Raw genomic sequence first — 22,313 nt, 5'->3', positions numbered from 1 at the left:
TCAGAAGCCCGCAGCTTTAATTCGGAACATCTCTACTCTAGTCTTTACCTATTTAAGGTAAGCCTCGTTTCACTATAGTTATAGAATCCCTGCTTAGTTTTACAGTAGAATAAACAACGGTGAGCCAGACCGAGTACCGTCGTAAATAGCCTGCTCCGAGAATAGAACCACCCTGAGCTGAGAGTCATACTGAAATAACTTTGTTTTTATAATACCTATCCTGGTGTAGCGTGTCATAAAATCAGTTTTAGGATTTTTACTCATCATTACCATTATAAAACCATTGATCACCGGCCTACAATTTGCCATTTATTATTTACTACAATAAGTAAATTCAAGCTTGCCTCACGTTGTTTCCTTACAAGATTTCTACTCTTACGTTATAATGGATAGAAGCAGGCGTTACTTTGCGGAATTCCGTGAAATATTACGAAAATTAAGCTTAAAATGATCTACACCGCAAAAAGCAGGAGAATCTGTTTGGTATAATATCTAAAGTTATGTTAATCATTATATTATATACATACACTCCTTTTATAGCGTCGCAATATATACTACAGAACATGGACCCCGTAACGAGAGGCCGAAATGTTAACCACTAGGCTATCAACGCTCTTTATTATTTACTACAGTTAGTAAATTAAAGCTTGGCTCACGTTGTTTCCATACAAGATTTCGACTCTTACGTCATAATGGATAGAAGCAGGCGTTACTTTGCGGAATTCCATGAAATATTACGAAAATTAAGCTTAATTTGCTATACACCCAGAAAAGCAGGAGAATTCGTAATATCTAAAGTCATGTTAATCATTATATTATATACATACACTTCTTTTATAGCTGTCGCAATATATACTACTTTATACATATGCTATAGAGCCCAGGGTTTCGGAGCAAATCGTGTTGAGGGTACATTGCCGAAGATCTTTTTGGTGTGGAGTGTAACGATTGAAAAAATTATAAATTATACCATACAGACTCTCCTGCTTTTTTGATAATGTGTAACGTCATGTTAATCATTATATTATATATATATACACTCCTTTAATAGCTGTCACAATATATACTACTTTATATATATGCTATAGAGCCCAGCTAAGTTGCAATGTTATTGATAAACCGTTTTCTTTTGTTACAGTTGCATACGCGGCGACTACATAAAGGTGTACTGGGAAGTCCAAGGCCCTGGACCTCCTGGGGCCATCAATGAACGCTCAGCATGGGCAAGAGCTCTATGTGGAAGCAGGGCTGATGTTCCGCCGGCTCTGTACTCCCCTGGACCATCCATGGTGTTGGAGTTTCATACCAGCTCAAAGATCAACAACGCTACGGGATTTCTTGGAACTTACAGCTTTATTGACAAACGTAAGTGTTTTGAATTGTATATTTATGGTAAGATATAATTTATTTACTACCGTCGTACAGTATCGTACCTACTAGTCGACTAGGAAATATACGGATACGTAAGGATATTAAGCCAACGGAAAAGCGAGTCCTGTGAGCCATCACCAACCCTTCTGCCCAGCTTGGTGATTATGGAAAAACCCTCCCGTCAGGACAACCTTTATCTATAGAAGACTACTTTTATGACTTCCACACACTATACATCGACCCGGCATGAATAAATGTTAATTCAGTTACTCATGCAGCTTTACCACCCAAAATTCAGAACTTTCTCTTTTCCAAGATCAAAATTTCACAATGTAACAATCAAACCTTGTAAGAAATGAGCCTGCCAATTTCTTGGAAGTTGTCAAATAACGCATTTGATTACCTATCAAAGTATCGTAGATAACAGCACGATTTTTATCACACCATCCTACATTGGAACAGTGAGGTGGATCTATTCTTTGAAGCCCCTTACTTCTATGAGAGATCACTTCTGGCTTCGAATCTAAATGCCAATGTATCAAAGATATTGTTTTACTAAAAATCAAGTGTTCTTAAAGGAGTAAGTCTGACTGAACCTTTGTTTACAACACAAAATAAAACCTAAATATAAAGTAAAACTTGATACAATAAAACTACTAGTCGTTCAAATAAAACATTTTTTTTATCAACAAATAAGACAACATCTATAGGTACGTATTTTGTCCAAATACAATAAAAATAATTTGTTATTGCCAGCATATTTCAATAAATATAATACAAACACACAGGCCTGCCTCTATAAAGTGAAATAATACACCCTATTCTAGAATTTCTTAGTCATTCAAAAGCTTTGGCTATAAAAGCGACGCATATTGGAGCCAAATGGGTTAACTCCAGATGCCTCGAGTCAATTTGACTTGGCATCTATCCTATTTTGCTTTGCAAGAAATGCATTGTTTCACCTGATTAGTGTATTTTTGTTGGTTCCTAGTGTGTGTTAAATATTGTAAAGGTAAGCGTCCACAGTTCCCGGTAGACTCCGCTTTGTGTTAGTACACGTTACATATTAAGCGAAACCGAAATGAATGTAACACCATTTTCTGACACCGTACAACGTCCAATGACGTCGTACGTTCACAGTAATTCACAGTAATTTTAATTGATAGTAAATGATTTTATAATGTCTATATATCTATCTATACTATCGATTCAACCTTGTATTTGATTTAAACCTCAAGAAACACTTTTACGAGGCTTGGACAAGAAATGGTTTGGTGTAAACGTGTTTTCTGCAATTTGATACTTTGTAAACTTAAAAAAAAAAAAAGAATGAATAGATCATCAACCTCGTCTTTCATCAATCTAGTCAAGTATTAAAAAAATGCAAGGAACACATCCTGCACAGTGTTGCCCTGTGTCCATCAATCTGAGACTTTAGGACCGGAACACGCGACGATGCGGCAATGTAGAAATAAGAATGGTTGTAATCGTATATAGACGATTTATGAATGAATGAATGAATGAATACACTTTTATTGTACACCACAGAGAAAATTCACAGACATAAATGTACAATAGCACAATAAGGTAGAAGGTACAATTTTGCGGCCTTTAAAGAAATCTCTTTCGAGCATACGAGAAAATGCTATAGGTACTTGGTAGGTGGTACTATATATATACATATATATTATATAAGTAATATATTATGATTTAACTAAATAAACATAAAATGAATATATAACGTAATAAAGTAACGAATGTTTACGATTCACTTGTGAGAGACCCTGCTGGCACCATTCAATGAATCGCGCAAGCTGTTACATAGTTGCTAGTTAGATATTTTGTTGTCAACCATACAAAAACCACTAACAAGAGAACACTTAAGATGAATGAACAAAGCACTACTTAAAAAGCAAAGCCAAAATGCAGTGTCTCACAAGCAACCTTAGTGGCGTTCTAGTTTGCATGAACCTTTGCGACAAGCTTGGGACAAATCATAAGTCTTTCAGGAGTATTCTGGCTAATCACGCACAAGACACAATCTCAAACGCCGCTAAGGATGCAGGTTTGACGCTGTTATGTGTTCCTTTCAGTATTCGAATCAAAAAAATTAAAAGGTATAGGTAAAGATTCTGTCTAAAGTATTAATGTATAGCAGGTTTAGTAGAACCTAAGTCTCTATAGTAAGAACTTTTACGAACGATAAATATAGGCGGGTTCATGTGTAAACTTGATCAATAAAATTTATGACGCAATAAGACGCAACGGTTCTGAGGCTAGATAGCTTACGAAGTATATAGTTAAGATTTATAAATCCGGGCAATATATTTTGTAGGTTTACCGAAAAACTTTAAAGAGCAGAGAAGTACTTGGGTGCTTTGATTAATTTTCCGCCTGTTACTCCAATTTGAACTACCTTAATTTGATTTAACTTTTTAAACTTGATGATAAGTTTTCGGTAAAAAAGCTTAGTAATTTAAATTATATATTTTCGATCCATATTAATATATGCCACTAAAGTGGTGATGGCCTATTGCGTAAGGCTTCGGCCTTCCTGTCAGGGACCAAGTTCGATGGTACCTCCTAAGCACTTCTAACTTTTTGAAATTGTATGCGTTTTCAATTAATCCAATCTTGCTTTTACCTTACATGCCTGAGTGTTCTCATTAAGGTTTTCAAAGAGTGATGTATCAATTGCTAAAAATAAAAACGCACATAGCTCTGAAAAATAAGAGCTACGTGCCCGTACGAAGCCCTGCACACTAGGCTATCCCTGTTGTTTAATAGATACTACCCCAACCTAATTTAGTGATAAATCCGCGGTGTCACCAGCGTAACTAAACGTAACGTAATTTTATATAGACCGCCTCTTAAAGCTGCTTTGGAGTAAAGAAACTCAACCTAACTATCCTAAGTAAGGTATATTTCTTCATAAATATTTGTAGGTACCTAATTATGAGTACTCTAGTTATGTTGTACATATTTATTATCTGTCATCAATAGCTTTCACACCGCATGCACAAGCCCCAGAAATAATAGATTCTATATACAAATTTTATCACTTTGGGTTATACTATGGCAATATTTATATTAGACGGCCGATTGGCGCAGTTTGCAGCCACCCTAATTTCTGAGCCCAAGGCCGTGGGTTCGATTCCCACAACTGGAAAATGTTTGTGTGATGAGCATGAATGTTTTTCAGTGTCTGGGTGTTTATATGTATATTCTAAGTATTTATTTATAAAAATATTCGTCAGTCATTTAAGTAACCATAACACAAGCTACGCGTACTTTGGGGCTAGATGGCGATGTGTGTATTGTCGTAGTATATTTATTATTTATTATTATTATTTTTGAGGATCTCTAACTTTTTTTTATAAATAAATCATATGTATTTCCTAATAATTTAATTTTGCTATTGGTAAAGAAATTGTTAATGTCGGTCCAATATATGTATCTTCTTATCTTTGTGTTAGCTTTCAGTAAGCGAAATGATATCATGCGGGTAGAATTAATCCTTACACGATCTTAGAGGAAAGGAAACACCCGTTGTTTCCTTTCATCTAAGATCTAAGAACTTCCTCTTAGTATAGATGCAGTGAGGAACCGCAGATAATTAATAACGTCATTATTCTCTTAGAACGGAATGTGCCCAGCGTGGGAACACTTTGCTATAGTACTAGAAATACTGACCACTATTTTTCAGAAGAGTGCCCAATTGCGTTAAGCCCCAAAAGGGGCGTGTTATTGTTTATCACTGAGATTAAATGTTTTTTTTAAAATGTTTATAGACGAGTGCTTTACTGCGATCACACCTGATGGTGATGATGCAGCCTCAGGCCGATGCTATGTTATGACAGCAAATGAACGAGTTATAGTTATAATATCCCTCAGGCTTCACCATCATCATCATCCGAAGCCTATTAACCTCCCCTTGCTGGGCACGGGCCTATAACATAGCAGTGACAGTTCAAGAACATAGACCCGCTGATTCAATCCGGGTAGGCTTTTAAAACTATTATTACAACATAGTGATAATCTCTCCAATTTACCCCGTTACTAAAAATTGTTTAACACAAAAAAAAAGATACCTAACAATTTTTTGTTCGAACCGGTATTCGAACCTAAGAGCTTGTGATTGAATTGTTTATTACTAGGACAACTAGGCAGATAGTACAAGGTTATTCTCTCCTTAAAGAACATTTATAGCTAAGCAAAATCCACACCCCTCTTATGCGGTTTAACGAGTTTTAACGATAATAACCGCAATCGACGGCTTCACTTGCTCCAAAGTTATTAGACAAGATATGTATCATACTCCGCCCTTGTGTTAAGATTTTGATGATGGAAAACCCGAAACCATAAAATTTTAGCAAATTCTAACCCCTCGACCAGTTACCTACGAGTAGTGCATTGTGTTGCAGAACTAAGCTCAGATTTTGATTGCCAACTGCGACCATTGATCGCTTTACCACGATTTTAATGATAACCCCTCTAATCGAATTTAACTCACACCAATATACACTTTATTCTCACGTTTTACGGTGTATTTCTACGTGCATAACACAAGCGCATTGTTATCTGGTTTTAGAATATACTCTAGACTTTGATGGTTTTTGATCCACGTTTTATCGGCTTTGGCGTTCGGAACAAAGGGTATAGGATAAAATCAAGCTTGCAAAGACACGTGAAATGTTGATCATAGCCTTCAAAGCGATTCCGCTCATCAATAGACCTTAAGTATATTTAGTTGCAAGCGGTGATAGCTCAGTGGGTAGGACTTCGACTTCACTTTCGGGGGGCGAGTTCGAATCCCAGCATGCACCTCTAACTTTTCTAAGTTATGTGCGTTTTAAGCAATTAAAATATCGCTTGCTGAAACGGTAAAGAAAAACATCGTGCGGAAACCTGCATACCTGAACATTCTCCACAATTTTATCAAACGTGATTGAAGTCCACCAATCCGCGTTGGGCCAGCGTGGTGGACTTCAGCCTTAACCCCTTCTCACTGTGGGAGGAGACCCGTGCCCTCTAGTGGGCCGGTAATGGGTTGATATGATGATGATGATGTTGATCTTTAGTTGAAACCAGCCCAAAAACGAGCAATTAAAATTAACTATTGTAACGTAGCGAAAGGTTATGGATACATTAGCACTACATTTTAATCCTCCACGGAAAAACGACGGGGTTTTATAAGCTTGACGTATATGTGTGTGTGACTGTCTCGGGCATCGTATATACGGATGAACCGATTTTGATTTTGCTTCTTTTGTTTGAAAAGTGAATGAGTCGAGATTGCCCGCCGCCACGAGATGGCAGATTAAGTATGTTTCACAGAATTAAGGATTTACAGAATCACCATTCAACCATAATTGTATGTAGTGCTTTGTGTACAAAAACAGGGAAAACGCCGGCGCACGTCTCACTAAACACACACGGAATGTTGATAACTCACAAACTTTCTCTCATTATTCCATTTTATGGTAAACGTTTAGAACATTAGAGGTTACCAATTACTTTAAATTGCGAAATGGTATGAAGTGACTTACCATTTGTTCGATTAACACTACTAAAGTGGAGTACTTTTTGATGCATTTATTTGATATTAGTCGTGTACACGGATTCTGTATGTTTTCAATTCTGTGATATATTTTCCACAATTCCCACAATATGGGTAGCAAATGAAAGGGCTTGACTTTTAGAATACATTATGACAAATTTCAAATCTAATATGGCCGCCACAACAAAATTGCGAATTACATTTTTTCTTCACAACTCCCTCAATATGGGTCAAAGACAGGGGTTTTTAAATTTTTAATTTATTTATTACCTTTAATAATAACTATCTGTTGCCGCCGTTGTTCGTCCACATGTATTACGGTTTTATAGTATTATTTACAAATACCGTGGGAACCTCTGTTTTCCAGGAATAAAAAGTATCGTATGTTACTAATACAAAACGACTCTTTGTTACTCTTCGTCCTTTCGACTAACTCTATGCCAAGAGTCATGTTTAGTGGTTGCTTAATTAGGACGTTAAGCAAGAACAAACAAACAAACACTTTCGCATTTATAATATATGTAAGGATTGAAGGACCAATCAGAGGGATCACCAGGTGGGAAATGGAAAAACCTTGCCTATAAACACAGTAACGCTTCCGCAGGGCAATGTGTCACTCTGACCATATAGCTCTGACCGGTAATATCCGAGTTAGTGCAGACGATGTTACGCGGGTCAGCGAGTAAGTATTAATAAATAAAAATATACATAAACTTGTCAGGATGCTTCTGCTGTGGCTTTACCACCCTACCTACAAACAAGTGCCGCTTAGCGATTTAGCTTTCCGGATCGATATCGCATGGAACCCGATTAGGGGGATGGGTTTTATAAAACCCTACCAGGTTAGCCCGTTACTTAAAATTTACCAACAGGTGAGATCGCAGTCAAGGGCTAACTTGTAGTGGAATAAAAAACAAGCTTTATTTAAATTATAATCATGGCTTACTCGGGCTCGTTTGAATCGTTTTCTCGCGTCATTTCATCAGAATTTTTTTTCGCATTATTCTGAGTATTAGAATCAGCATACAAACACTGCTTTTACCGCTGCGGTGTTGGGATTCCCGCACCTTGAGACTTCAACGTCCAGCGGCTCTTCTAGCTATGTGCTCTGCGCATTGATACTTCAGCTTCAGCTTCATTGATGCTTAAGCTTTTTACTGGTTGAGTTATGTGGCAAATCTAGTTCTTCTACGGATCCCCTTATTTATACATCATGTCATCATCTCCATCAACCTGAGCACCTTATGACGTCAACGTCCAGCGGTTCCTCTAGCTATGTGCTCTGCTCATTGCCACTTCAGCTTCTTGACTGATTGAGCTATGTCGGTAACTCTAGTTCTTCTACGGATCTCCTCATTTATAGATCATGTCATCATGTCCATCAACCTGAGCACCTTATGACGTCAACGTCCAGCGGTTCCTCTAGCTATGTGCTCTGCTCATTGCCACTTCAGTTTCTTGACTGATTGAGCTATGTCGGTAACTCTAGTTCTTCTACGGATCTCCTCATTTATACATCATGTCATCATGTACATCAACCTGAAATGTTAAAACTTACGTGCCTGTAATTACTCTAACAACCATGCCCTTTAGTCCGAAGCACAGCGATGCTGCTTGGCGCGAGAAATAAACATAACTATAACACTTCCCGAATAAGCTCTGCCACTAAAATCTCTTCAACTATTTGAATTAATAGCAGAAGAACTAGTAGTTTTGCTGACATTTTTGTTCACTGCATTACAGTAAGGCTTAATTTGTGTAATTGAATAACATATTATCTAGATAATACACAGTTGAACGTGTTGTATATCATTCATCCATTAATATGATCATCTGTCACTGTCCGTACGCCACACTCTGTGGAGTTGAAAATGCCGAAAATTACCACATTATGCAGTGATCAATCTCACAGAGACAAATTATTATACTAGCAGATAATATGACTTTGAAATTAAATATGACTGAAGACTGAAATCTTGCGTGACTTCGAATCATAAGATCTTTGATTGAATAGTTTTGCGTCGGTGTATCTATGACAATTAAGTGAATCAATCTGAGAAAGAAACGTCAATTTTTAGATCAAGCCTCCTTAAGGAAGTCTTAAGACTGATGTGATCGACGCGATATATGTATACCTATTGTGTAGATTAGCGAACGAAGTAACAGGGTTCAAATAGTCTATCTCATATAACATAAATAATAAATTTCAGAGGCATCATCCTTATTCTTACGCTCCGAAACATAATTCTTTTACCTAGATCATATATCAATCTAACAAACGCAACTGTTAAGGCAAAAAGCTTGACATTGTGATAACCAACGTTTACAAATAATATAATTTAAAGTAAGCCTTAATAGAAGAATTTTCGAAACAAAAAGTAAGTGTGCTTATAGTGACTCGACCACAAGTACGAAAGGCAGATTATGAAAAGAAGAAACTGGCAAGAAACTCATCCGTTACTGTTTTCCGTATTTCAGTTAACATTAATTGTTCTATTCTTGTGACTTGTGAGAGATGAAAGCGGAACCGGCTGCTTCCATGCTACTAAAAGTTTGTTAGATGCAGTACAAATACATCTTCGACAAAGGCAATACAAATACAAATTTTAAGCATTAATTAATCTAAGAGGAATACAATATCGTTCTTCATTTAATTTTAAAGCTATTGGACGTTTAAAATGAAATGTCCTCATATTTTATTAAACTATAAATAAAAGATATATAACTTAGCAATTTGTCTAGATAAATGGCAGCATCAAAGCTTCAGACGCAAATTCTGATATACCTACAAATAGTAACGATTAAACATTAATATCTTCCAAATTCATTAACATTTTAACGATTACTGTCTACAATTAAAGCGTTTGCGATGGATATATTTTAATTGAAATTTTTGTAATGATAATTTTTTTAGTATATTCTCCTTCAAATTAAAAGTAATTGGCTATTCCAGAGCGCACTTGCAAGTCTAGAACAATTTCTTGGATTCATTAATATTCTTTGTCATTATGCCGTTCCTTACTTTCAACTAAGATTCAATAAAGAGAACAAAATCTATTTCAGCGGAATAATTATTTTAAATTCCGTAATTTTTCTAGATAACGGTCCATTTAATATCTTATCTAGATACCTTAGAGAGTTACGCTAAATGCTTCGGGATACCAGGGTACGCTTTGGTTATATGTTCTTTTATTGGAGTGGTCATATCCAATGAAATGTCCCATTCGAAACCTGATTCTGATGCCTGTGAGTTCTCCAAGATGTGTGAAGTCTACCGATTCACACTTGCCCAGTGGTGCACTATAATGGCCTAAAGCCTAAATTCTGATTGATAGACTTAACATGCCTTTGAAAACATTTTGAAAAGCTTTCAGGCCTATGCATTTTCCTTCAAGGCAGTAATATTTAGTCGTTTAAATAAAAGTAATAATAAAAAGGATTATTATTAACTTTTAATATGGTAAACGAATTGAAATGAAATATTTTCTTCTGAAACTTCGAAGAGTTTGTGAATTATCAAAGAAGAAAAAGGTCTGATGGTAATGCAAAGTGCGCGAATGCAATTACTTGTCGAAGAATAATCTCTAAGATCTTAGGTAGCAGGCACTAAAGTAGAAGAAATTGCGCGCCTCTGCTACTTTATGAAAGTTTCAGTATTTTATCTTTCCAACTAATAGACAAATCCAAGAGAATCGTTCCTTTTCAATATTCCTTCATTTTGAATAGAGCAGACTGCTCATGAATAACAATCGCTAACTTAAAATTTGTAAATTTGTAACAAAAAGATAAAATTGTAAGGAGCCTAATGGAATTAAATTAATTATTTGAATAAGAATAATTATTCTCCCTCAGGTAAAACGTGATCAAATTTCATGGCCGCGACGTTGACGCTATTATTTTAAGATCAACTTTCTGCATTAGTAATGGGTAAGAGCTGACATTTCTCGAGTTACCTCTCTCAGTAAATGAGGAAAAATCTGGGAAAATATATGGTGACATACCCACTTCGATTATTGATGGCGGCGTGCAGTTTTCCCAAACACCTGAGAGCGTGACTTGACCGGATTTTATTTCAAAACGTAACATACTAAAACGTGACCTAAAATGCTTCTTGGCCATTCCATGCAGATTTCAATTTCTTTGCACAACTTTTAATTAACTAAATAAAATGACACATGACTACAAATGAATTATCTTTACATATTGTTTGGTATTTTGTTATTTTTTTATAAAAAAGCTTTTTTTGTTAGTCCAAAATTAAAAAATCTTTATTGCATTAAATAGACTAATTCTTGAAGAAGATGCAATAAGTCCCCTATGTTGTGGATACCGGAAGAAATTTTGTTTAGGAAATTAATCATAAATTTATGCGGACGAAGTCATAGAAGACAGAGATTATAATACTGTATCTGATGACAGAAAAAAAATTGTAACGCATTACATCGTATGCAAACGGCGTTTTTTTCCGACGACGCACGTTTTATGAACACACGCTAACGGCGCTGTAGACGATTAAATAGCAGATTATCGAAAATTGTTGCTGCGCGTTCAAAGCTCATCTGTATCTCCATGAGGTTTCTATACTACTGTAGAGGTTTCTGTTGAAATCGCAGGGATTTCTGTAAATCTATACTTATAATAAATCTGTAACTGGAAGATTTCTGTACATTAATACATTTTGAGTCAAAAACAGATTTTTATTTAATTTTTGTGCGCGTCTGTCTGTCGGGGCATCGCGTGAAAACTACTAAACGGATTTAAATAAAATTTGGTATAGTTGTAGCTGATATTCCGGGTCAACATACAGAATACTTTTTATCCCGATAAACAGTAAGTTGAATCTATTTTAATAATTCTTTTTTTATTTGAAAGTGCATACTATTAAGCATGTATAGTCTAATTTTAATGAGGATCTGATAAACTTTTTCGGAGATAAAGGACATAACTCTTCACAGATAACAGCACGTTGCAAGGCATATGGGACAACGATCGAATGCATGCGTACCATACTGGAATAGCTCATAGGCTTATTTTTATCCCGGAAAATAAAACAGCTCCTACAGGATAGCATCGCAATTTTTTCCGTATTTCTCTTTCAAAATCCGCGCAACGGAGTTTTAGATTGACATGATTTTTTTAGATAGGCATTGTTGAAATATTATCAAGCTTTTGAGTTTGTTTGGTTAAACGCGCTAATCTCAGAAAATGCTATTTCGATTTAGATTTTTTTTTGGATTTGTTAGTATCAATTAAGGCTATATAACATCACGCTACGACCAATGGCTACCATCATTAATGAGAAATGTTGCAAAAACTATTCTTATAAGAGATCAGTCTGCGCCTGAATTTCGTTTAAAGCGCGTTAAGGCGCAAAAGCTGCACGTCGTCGGTGCGTTAAAAATACACCGCGGGCATGCACAATTGTCTAAGGGAACACTTTATTTTAGCACAATATTTATTATAACCCTGATTAATTTACCAAAGGTTAGACTAGTAGAAACAAAACACTGGTTCGATTTAACAGTTTTCTTAGGACATTGCGATTCCAGAGGTCATCTCACTTACCGTAGCATTATCAAGCTACACAATTCCAATGACAATAAGGAAACGAGAAAATTGTACGAATCCCTATCAACCGAGGACGGTACGCAAATGCAGAATGTAAACTATATTTCCGGGGCAATTCGAATGCATTGCAGTGACGGTCTCCTGAAATTTTCATACAAATGGCTCAAAGTGATTGTTCGATTATCATATAGATAGATAGCTCCTTTGGCAAACGGCTCCGTTTGCTCTGTAAAAATAAAACGTGTTGAATAAAAGTGGCATGCTTCTGTTATGCATACCTAGAGTAGGTATTTTGACTTTATTTTGATTGTCGCACTATAACTATTCATTTGTACCCAACCAGTAGTAATTTTTTATATACTTAACCTTAGCAATCCTTCCTCCTTTCCCGTTCTACCACAGAACAGCGAGACACTGTGAGCGGGGGCGTACTTTTTTTTTTTTTTTTTAATAATATACCATGACAATAAGCCATAATAAATAAGGTAAGCGTAGCTTGTGTTATGGGTACTAAGAAACCTGATGAATATTTTGATGAATAACATACATAAATACTTAAAATATACATATATATACCCAGACACTGAAAAACATTCATGCTTATCACACAGACATTTTCCAGTAGTGGGAATCGAACCCACGACCTGGGGCTCAGAAAGGAGGATCACTGCAAACTGCGCCAATCGGCCGTCCTTATGTGGTTATTCCATCAACACGCACGAAATGTTTTTTATCCACAGTTTTGATACGCAACGCTAAGATGTGGAACACCTTCCCGGCAACGGTGTTTCCTGCCACGAATAATTTGGGTAAAGGCTAGAGTGAATAGGCTTCTAGGCAAGCGTGCTCCAACCTGGACCTCACCATTGCTTTCTAACGGGCATGATTATAATGGGTGGGTAATGATAAAGATGTTGGGATGAACCAAAGAAGCAAAACCATATATAGGTAAATACGATTACAATATGAGATAAATAGATTCTGGTGGAAGACATAAAACTATTGATCTATGCATGTTAAATTAAAGCTGTGCTTAAAGTTAAAACTTATTCAAAGAGTATCGGTAATTTCCATAATTGTTTCCTTGCGTAAGCTTTCTCAGACTAATAACTTATATTAGTCTGAGATAACGCATAAGTTTAACTTTACAAAGGGAATACGTACTAACTTCCCAAAGCAATTTCTGTTCACAGGAACTTATACGAAATAAGGAAAGGATAAAGCTCGTAAGTCATTAAAGTCGAAATTGAAGAGATCAAGTAACTTAGCAATAGGAACCATGAAAGTTTTGTTTTATACGGGCCAAGTACATTCGTCTAACACACGTTCGTAGTACGTGGGGAATCCTCAACGATACCACTGTGAAACGGAGAACCGTATTGGTTTTGCCGAAATCGTTCCGAATAAAATACACTTTTCATTGGTTCTGGACTGCTTTTACATAATATGAGTTGCCGCCGCCACAGACCGGTTACCAGCAGGTCCTCTTAAAAAAACATAATATGAAGAATATAAAAGCGTTGATAGCGTAGGGTTAGGACGTCCCTTTGGGGAAGCCCAGTTCAAATTCCAGCATGCACCTCGACAAAACTTTCACTTGCTTCAACGGATAAGAAAAACATCGTGCCTGAGAGTTCCCCATAATGTTCTTAAAGGTGTGTGGAGTCCACCAACCTGCACTGGGCCAGCGTGGTGGTCTACCTTCTCAATGTAGGAGGAGACCCGTGTCCTGTGGTGGGATGTTAATAGCTTCATGTGATGATGATGATGATGTTGACTCATCGTAAGAAATGTTACGGCAGAAAGAATTTGAAAGGGCTTTGTCCGTTTGTCAATCTGCTCGTCTGTCCATCTGTCGATAGCTCACATCAGTATACATATAGGTAGGTATAACCTACGAAGAATAACATTTCGTCGGAGTATGCCTCACAAGCTTGAAAGCCTTTCACCCACTTTATTCCCCAACCCAATTTATTTGACGGCCAAGTGGCGCAGTGGGCAGCGAACCTGCTTTCTAAGTCCAAGGCCGTGGTTTCGATTCCTACAACTGGAAAATGTTTGTGTGATGAACATGAATATTTTACAGTGTGTGGGTGTTTATCTGTATATTATAAGTATTTATGTGTATTATATGCATAAAAATATTCATCAGCTATCTCAGTACCCATAACACAAGCTACGCTTACTTTAAGGCTAAATGGCGATGGGTGTATTGTAGTAGTATATTTATTTATTTATTCATGAATACATTCGCAGTGAGCCGTCTAAACTACTGATGACTATCATTTTATTATAGTTATAATTTACGGAGAGCAGATGGAAGGAGTCCATTAACCTGACACATAGGTTTTAAGCCTCATGTGTCTGCGATTACACTAGAAATGCTGCTTTGCTGCTGAAATAAGCATGGCGGTATAAATGAATGAATTAATATACTTTTATTACCACACCACAAAAAGTACATGAAAAAAGAAAAGTATTACCAAACAACGTGTAAAATTTGGCGGTAGCGCTTCCCCGGACGAACACAAAAAGCTCAACTAGGTACAACTGATAACCGCAAGTGCTATAAAATTAAATTGATACCAATTTATGTTTCGTACCTAAACTTATTACGTGCACAATTTTCATGTATTCGAATATCCCACGCTATTTTATTATCTAATAAAATATTCTCGCCGGTCGCCAAAGTGGGCAGGTGGCTTTAATATGCAAGGAGGGTGCCGATAAGCCAGCCTTACAAAGCCAGGTTTGATCCCATTTGAGCTACTCAGTCCGTTTCTAGCTTTTCGCAGATTTACACTTTGCGCCACGCCTTTGTTCTCCACGTCCAAAACCGTTACAAGTGACGTCGTGGTGATTATTTTTTATCGCCTTGCTTTATTGAGTCAGATACATTTTGGCGTTGCCAAAAAATGAAAATATATAATAAAAAATGTTAAATTCTCTCTAAATTTATAGGTTTCTAGAAGACATTTCAAGAAGGCCCACTTTATAAGCACTTTTGAAACCTCAAGTCTCTTTGTAAGTGGGTGGTCCGTAGTGTGGTAGACTCCACAGAAAAGAAGCGGCCAAGAAACTCAGCTTTCTTTCAACATTTTACAATCAATTCCCATCATGCGAGAGATGAGAGCGGAGCCCGTTTTGCTAAGCGATTTCTCCGTGACATACGCACTGTGGTACGCTAAATAGCTTGGCAACAGTGCTGTGTCGATAAGGCGCGAACAAGCCACGGCTACAAGACCAAAACTGAGACACGTAGGTGGTAGGAATAAAACTCGTGGATAAAGCAAGGGTAGAGCTAGTTTTTTTATATTATTTTATAACAAATTACCGGATGAAATCGTTGAAAGTTTATATAAAACGTAAACTTATAGAAAAATAATAAATAAACGATCACAAAGTTTGCTATTAATTATTGCTCTAACTCCATATCTAAAGATGATTAATATTCTGTGAGATGGTGTTAGAAAAAGAATACCCGGCTAAAATAGTTTTGGTTTAGCTTACCCTTCAGCTTACTACCCAGCTTTACTTTTAATTTAACGCAAACTTAGTTATCACCTCACAATGACAGATTCATAATGGCCATTTTAATTTTGTATTTGAGTTATTAAATATTAATAAGAAAACATACGAATGTAATTAACGTTTATTTAATACTCTGTTTATTATACCATCCATAATTTATGTGTCATTAGGATAGTTAGATATAGCTTTAATCTTGTAATATAAACAGTATATGTCATCGTATTGAATTGCCCTTTACTCTGTGACCTAATCTCCTAACTTATCACTAATTTATGTTAATAAGCAAGTTCAAGCTAGTGTCACAAACAGTATAACTCCAAGTTATCCATATTTTATCAACTTATCGCATCTTATCGCATTTTAAGTTCAAGGTATTTGAGAAACTTGCCTATTTGTAAAGCAATGAGCGAGGTGAATTTTCTTTTTTAAATCTCCAACGCAAAAACGACCGACAGGGTGATTACGTATCAAGCGACAGCAATGCGACAGGCGTATTTCTTGCAATCACTGCTTTCAAACGTCACTTTTGTTTATTTATTGTATGGTAAAGTGACGTTTGACACCAGTGATTGCAAGATTTACGCCTGTCGCATTGCTGTCGAGAGATACGTAATCACCCTGCGAGTCTTATAAGTTTGACGTATGTGTGTGTTTTTGTCTGTGGCATCGTATTTCCTGAACGGATAAACCGATTTTGATATCGTTTTTTTTGTTTGAAAGGTGTATTCGTTGGTAATTATGTAAACATACATATATATGAATGCTTCTTTCGTACCAGTGATAGGCCTACATATACAACATTGGATCAAATGAATGGATTTGACTAGTAGAATAATGTAAATTCTATTGAAAACGGTGATTTCTTTTTATTTTGAATTTATATATTATCGTTATCTCAATTTATGTTAAAACAACTATCACAGTCTGTTGATTAGCGTTTTACGGTCTTGCGTTCACGAGGTCGTAGATTCGATAGCCGAGTCGCATAAAAGATTTAGTATTTTTTTTAATTCCACTAAGTTAGCCCTTGACTGCAGTCTCACCCGGTGGTACACTCAAAGTCAAATCCCCCTCACGTATGTAGGTTTTAGGTTTTTAGTCAGTTAATTCACTATACTAACCAGGATGGTACCCGGATAGTACCCGGATTCACCTCTCTGGATGCACATTGAAGCGATACCAACGTTGGTTTTACTTCTTCTTCTTTGTCGTAACACTCTTGTCAGAGTGGTCGTGGTCATCATGAAGCGTCTTTGAGGGCAGATGTCACACGCCCCACAAGCATCCGCCACTTCTTTCGGCTGGCCGAAAGCCTGTCGCACTCGTGCAAAGGGCCACCCACAGCAGACTTAATCTGATCGGTCCATCGCATGAGTGACCTTCCTCGACCTCTAGTGCCCTCCACCTTGCCCTGCACGACAAGACGCTCTATGGAGTCACTCTCAAGCCGGGAGACGTGCCCGAAGAATTTTAAGATGCGACTCTGTACTAACGCTGAAAGACGTTTTTCAATGTCGATTTCTTGGAGTATAGAGATGTTGGTACGAAATTCGGTCCATGTCACTTCTATTCGTCTCCACCACCCACATCTCCAGAGCATCAATTTGGTTTTACACAACCCGCCAAATTGGAGCAGCGTAGTGGGCTTAACCTCTATAACCTTCGCCACCTTTGAGAGCGAAAGTCTGTATGCAGTATTAAGCATTGATCAGGCTAAATACGATTACATGATTTAAGAACTATGAAAACTAAGTTAGAGTTTGAATTTTTTTTCTTAAATTAAAAATAAAACAAAATTTAAATAATTTTATAATTTATTAATCTCGATTTTATTGTAACCAATTCCGTATATATGGGTAGGAATTATACAGCTTTATTTATTTTGAAATTTATGCCTTAGGAGCATCTGGTTTTTGTTGTGCCTGAAAAAAAAAAAAAAAATCAGACCTCTCCAATTAAATGTAAAAAAAAGGAGAATGTTCCAAAGGGGCTTTGAATATTTAAACTTAGCTATTCAATTGACACTGTTATTTTCACCGGGGTTTTAGAGCAAAGGTATACCACCAGAGAATTGCCATGGAAATATATTATAGTTCTAATTCGTAAGCTTAATTAATTTTTAAGTAAGTAAGTTTTGTTTACTGAAGTCTACCGGTGAACGATACATAAATTATTACCTCTGAAACTTCACTTTAGAAGATTAATTATCATATAATACCTATTTGTATGGATGCCATACAAATAGGTATGATTAATATAAATCTGAAAATGGCGGATAGTATAGGAAAGCCAAGCTTTATACTAAAATATTTAAACCCCCTAAACCGGAGTAAATAAATAAGTAGATAACCCCTTTCAGTCATTTAGGGGTGGATTTTCTAAATAAAATGAGCCTGTATTAAAGTCTCTTCAAAATTGGTCTAGCATCATCAAAAAGACACATACAAACATTCACAAACTTTCAAGAGATATAATATTAGTGAGATTACGTGTAGTTACTACTTCATAAATATACAGAGAAATAAGATGATAAAAGCTATATGTGAACGATGGCTTAACTGCCTGAAGCGATCTCTCCCAGACAACCCCTCAGAAATATTTCATTAAAGGTAAATGGAAATTTGACAAAAACTTATTATTATTTTGTTGTCCAATGAAATACAACAAAATAGTCGCTAGGAAAAGGGAATAGTGAAAGCGGGTAAGATTTCAGTTTCCCTTTTGAGGGATCAAGTTAAATACCCAGCAAGCATCTCTAACTTCTCGGAGTTATATAATGCGTCTCAAACAATAAAATATCACTTGCTTTAACGTTGGAGAAAAACATCGTGAAGAAACCCGCATGCCTGAGAGGGAGAAAAGTGAAATCAAACAATCCTAACTTGACAAGCAAGGTGGACTAAGGCCTTAACTCTTCTCATTCTAAGAGTAGACTCATGCCCTATAATGGGCCTTTAATGGGTTGATAATGACGATGATATTGAAGAAAAATTTGTCTATAAAAAAATGACAAGTTCGCGATGTCATGAGAGTTATCGAATGCTCGAGACAATAGCACATCGAGATGCGATTTGTATTAGATACATAAAGTCTCCACTTTAACAAACTAGATGGCGTCACCAGACCCAACATCGCGATCTCGAAGTTTTTACAAATGAGGGCCATATAATATGTAACTTCCAAAGATGGCTCTTTCTCCTGCCCTTTAAGTTATATTTTCTTCCAGAAAATATCATCAATCGTAAAGGTTTAAAAGTTTTTATTCATAAAAACAAAAACTTACCATTCCACTTATCTGGTCAACCAATGCAGAAAAGTCCTTCTTTAACTTGTCAGGGTTGAAGGTCTTGTCGAATTCGGACTTAGATTTTTCAAAGAGATCAGCTAATTCCTTTCCAAAGTTGGCTAGCCCGTTGGTCTGTGTGGCCTCAGCGGTGTCACGTTTCACAAAAGCATGAACCTGTCCATAAAAATATGATTAATAAAGGTCACGTCACGAAAGTTGTAATTGTACCCTTACTTAAACGCTTTCAATCAAAAATACTCGCACCGTCAGTAAAATTTAAATGATCTCGTTTGTTTTTAAAGCAACAATTCGTTCAAACTTCTAACAGCCATTGAGATTTGAGAGAAGATTACAAAAACGTATCCACCTTAGGCTGCATTGTCACTTACAAAGCTGTGATTGCTGTCTAGCGTATATAATCCTAACTATTATTATGAATATACTACGACAATACACACATCACCATCTAGCCCCAAAGTAAGCGTAGCTTGTGTTATTGGTACTAAGATAGTTGTTGAATATTTTTATAAATATAATTTTAATACTTATACTATACACACAAACATTTTCCAGTTGTGGGAATCGAACCCACGGCCAAGGACTCAGAAAGCCACTCTAAATAACTGACACACTTTTGCATTAATAATACTGGTTAATTAGTGTCAGTGTGTCAGTTTTTTTTGTGCTTCCTGTGCGTCCTAACTAAGCGACATATCAACTTGGTTTTTGTCATAGTGTTAGTTTAAAAGATGGGGTAACATACTTTACTTTTTATCCCAGAAAAAAACGGTTCCCACGGGTTTAGTAAGAAACCATAGTAAACGAGGACTAACAATGCGCAGTAGATAGTTTTCAATAAAAAAATATCTATGGGAAATTTAAAATTCATAAAATAGCTTGTAGATAATTAATAGTAACAAAAATACTCACGCTGACAAGGCATACAGCCAGAAGTACTATCAGGAGCTTGTTCATCTTGTTGTTTATAATGATCGCGGCTGCACAGCACTGCTCAGGATCACACACAAAAGTGTTCTTAGCACCGCTGTCTCTGCGCTCTCTATATTATAATAAGGTCGTCGTATTTGCCCGCCTTATCACTGACCAGAGGTCACTTTTTAGCACAGACTACAGAAATAAAATAGACGGCAAACGGACGGCTAAATTAACCAGTTATTTTCCAGCCCGGTCCAGTTTATAACAATCTCCCTTGTGCAGTAGGAAGCCTTGTGACCGTATGATTCAAGCTCCCCAGCGGGAGTAGTTTGTGACTTTATAATTTCTTAATTCCTTTGACTTTTTGCTGGTTGGAGTGGTTTTGACAGTGGCTGGTTTCTACCCTACCAACAAAGACGTACAGGAAAACGATTTAATGTCCAGGTACGATGTTGCGTAGAAAACCATTACTTGTAAGGCTTTAATATACCATACCACTACCTTCCCCCTAACAGATAAGCCTGTTACCTTCTTAGTAGTTAAGGGCTAACTTGTAGAGGAATAAAAAGAAGTGCCAATTAGATCCTGAATTTCAAAAATTGGGTTTTGTGAGGAATTTTTATTTATAAATATTGTGGTGATTCAATATTTTTTTGGGAAGACAATAATTTATTAAGAATACGATGTTGTAGAATCCATCACGGGCACATTTCAAATGAGAGTCAATAAAGATTTAACGTTAAATCTAAACGTTAAATCGAAAAAAAATCGAAATTGCAGTAACATCAATTTCGTTTTTTTTCCAAATAGAGATTTGGAAAAAGAGTAATAGCAATTTCGTTTAGCTAGCTCAACAAAGACACTTCTCTACACATTTAGATTCTTTTTCGATTCTACAAAAAAAGCATAACAAGTGCAAATAATCGTATGAAGTCAAAAAGACTCCAGACTAGAGAAAGAGATAAACTTTAGATTCAGAAGTATATCTATATATAAATATATATATGCAAGATGAAGGGTATAAATTTAGAATCTTAGGAGTGCTTCATCTATCATTTTACTTTAGTCTATGCGTTTTAACCGTAAACACAAACAACAATTAATAAATGGTTTAGCAATTACCGCTAGTTGGAGTAGGTAACTACACTCTCATAATTATCTAGTCACCATTAATTCGGTCCCTATTGAACCAATATTGGTTAGGTATAAGGTACATGCGTACTCATTTCGAATAGTTATTTTGTTTACGAAAAATATGCTGGTGAGTGGTGTTGGCTAGCATATTTTGACTTAATTGGATCATGAAATCCCGGTTACCCTGTGTAGTTTAGAAATTGGCCTATTTACCCATTCTTCACAGAGTGGTCGACTACAATAGGCTTAAGAACGAATAGATCATAGCAAATGTACCCTGCAAGGGTCTGTTAATTTTTATTAATTACTAGCGTACCTAGCTCGCTTCGCCGGGCTAGATTTTGCTTTATTTTATTTAAACAATAAACTTACATCATTAAATTTTTTATTGAAGTCTCATAATATATTAAATCATTTATTTCTCTCCGTATTCATTCTCTTCTATTCTCTTCTCGAGCGGGTGAAGATCTTTATCTAAACCCATGTACACCCAACAATTGAATATTATCATAGTAAATAAATGCTGTATGACAGTTCAAAAATAGGAGTGCTCCGATCGTCACCAAACTTTACAGGATTACTCGCCAGGTCAATCCGGAGATTCCCTGAAAGTTTCATTGAAATTGGTCCAGCCGTTTCGGAGCCTATACGGAACATACCCAAAAGCTTTCTCTTTTATGTATATATATATATATATATATACTTATTATATATATATATATATATATATATATATATATATATAGATAGATAGATAGAGATACCGATACAAAGCAAATAAGCATTTCTAAATGCCAAAATAGATACATATTTTCAAAAATAAAGCTAAAGCACATCGCGATCTCATCGGATTTCTATCCGCATTAAAAACGGGCAATTCGTTTGGGAGTCAGATACACAAGTTGATAACATCCCTCATAAAATAAC

At 36.2% G+C, this 22,313-nt stretch overlaps 2 protein-coding genes across 2 annotated transcripts in view; one reads left to right on the top strand and one right to left on the bottom strand.

The window, feature by feature from the left end:
* LOC120626678 (suppressor of lurcher protein 1-like) overlaps nucleotides 1-22,313 on the top strand; it is a 377,806-nt gene that overhangs the window by 178,768 nt on the left and 176,725 nt on the right. Inside the window, exon 5 of the mRNA XM_039894293.1 lies at nucleotides 1,139-1,365. Coding sequence (XP_039750227.1) covers nucleotides 1,139-1,365 — 227 coding nt within the window. The remainder of the gene's footprint in view (nucleotides 1-1,138; nucleotides 1,366-22,313) is intronic.
* LOC120626684 lies at nucleotides 17,827-20,377 on the bottom strand. Its single transcript, XM_039894301.1, has 3 exons — nucleotides 20,247-20,377; nucleotides 19,314-19,490; nucleotides 17,827-17,952 (listed from the first exon to the last, which is right to left on the bottom strand). Exons 1-3 carry the CDS (start codon nucleotides 20,289-20,291, stop codon nucleotides 17,920-17,922), a joined length of 255 nt encoding a protein of 84 aa, XP_039750235.1. The 5' UTR covers nucleotides 20,292-20,377; the 3' UTR covers nucleotides 17,827-17,919.

Source organism: Pararge aegeria, chromosome 10 (genome assembly GCF_905163445.1).
Source record: "Pararge aegeria chromosome 10, ilParAegt1.1, whole genome shotgun sequence".
In the NCBI taxonomy this organism is placed as follows: Eukaryota; Metazoa; Arthropoda; class Insecta; order Lepidoptera; family Nymphalidae; genus Pararge; species Pararge aegeria.
Note: the sequence above shows the minus strand (reverse complement) of the source record. Positions and strands in the feature narration are given on the sequence as shown.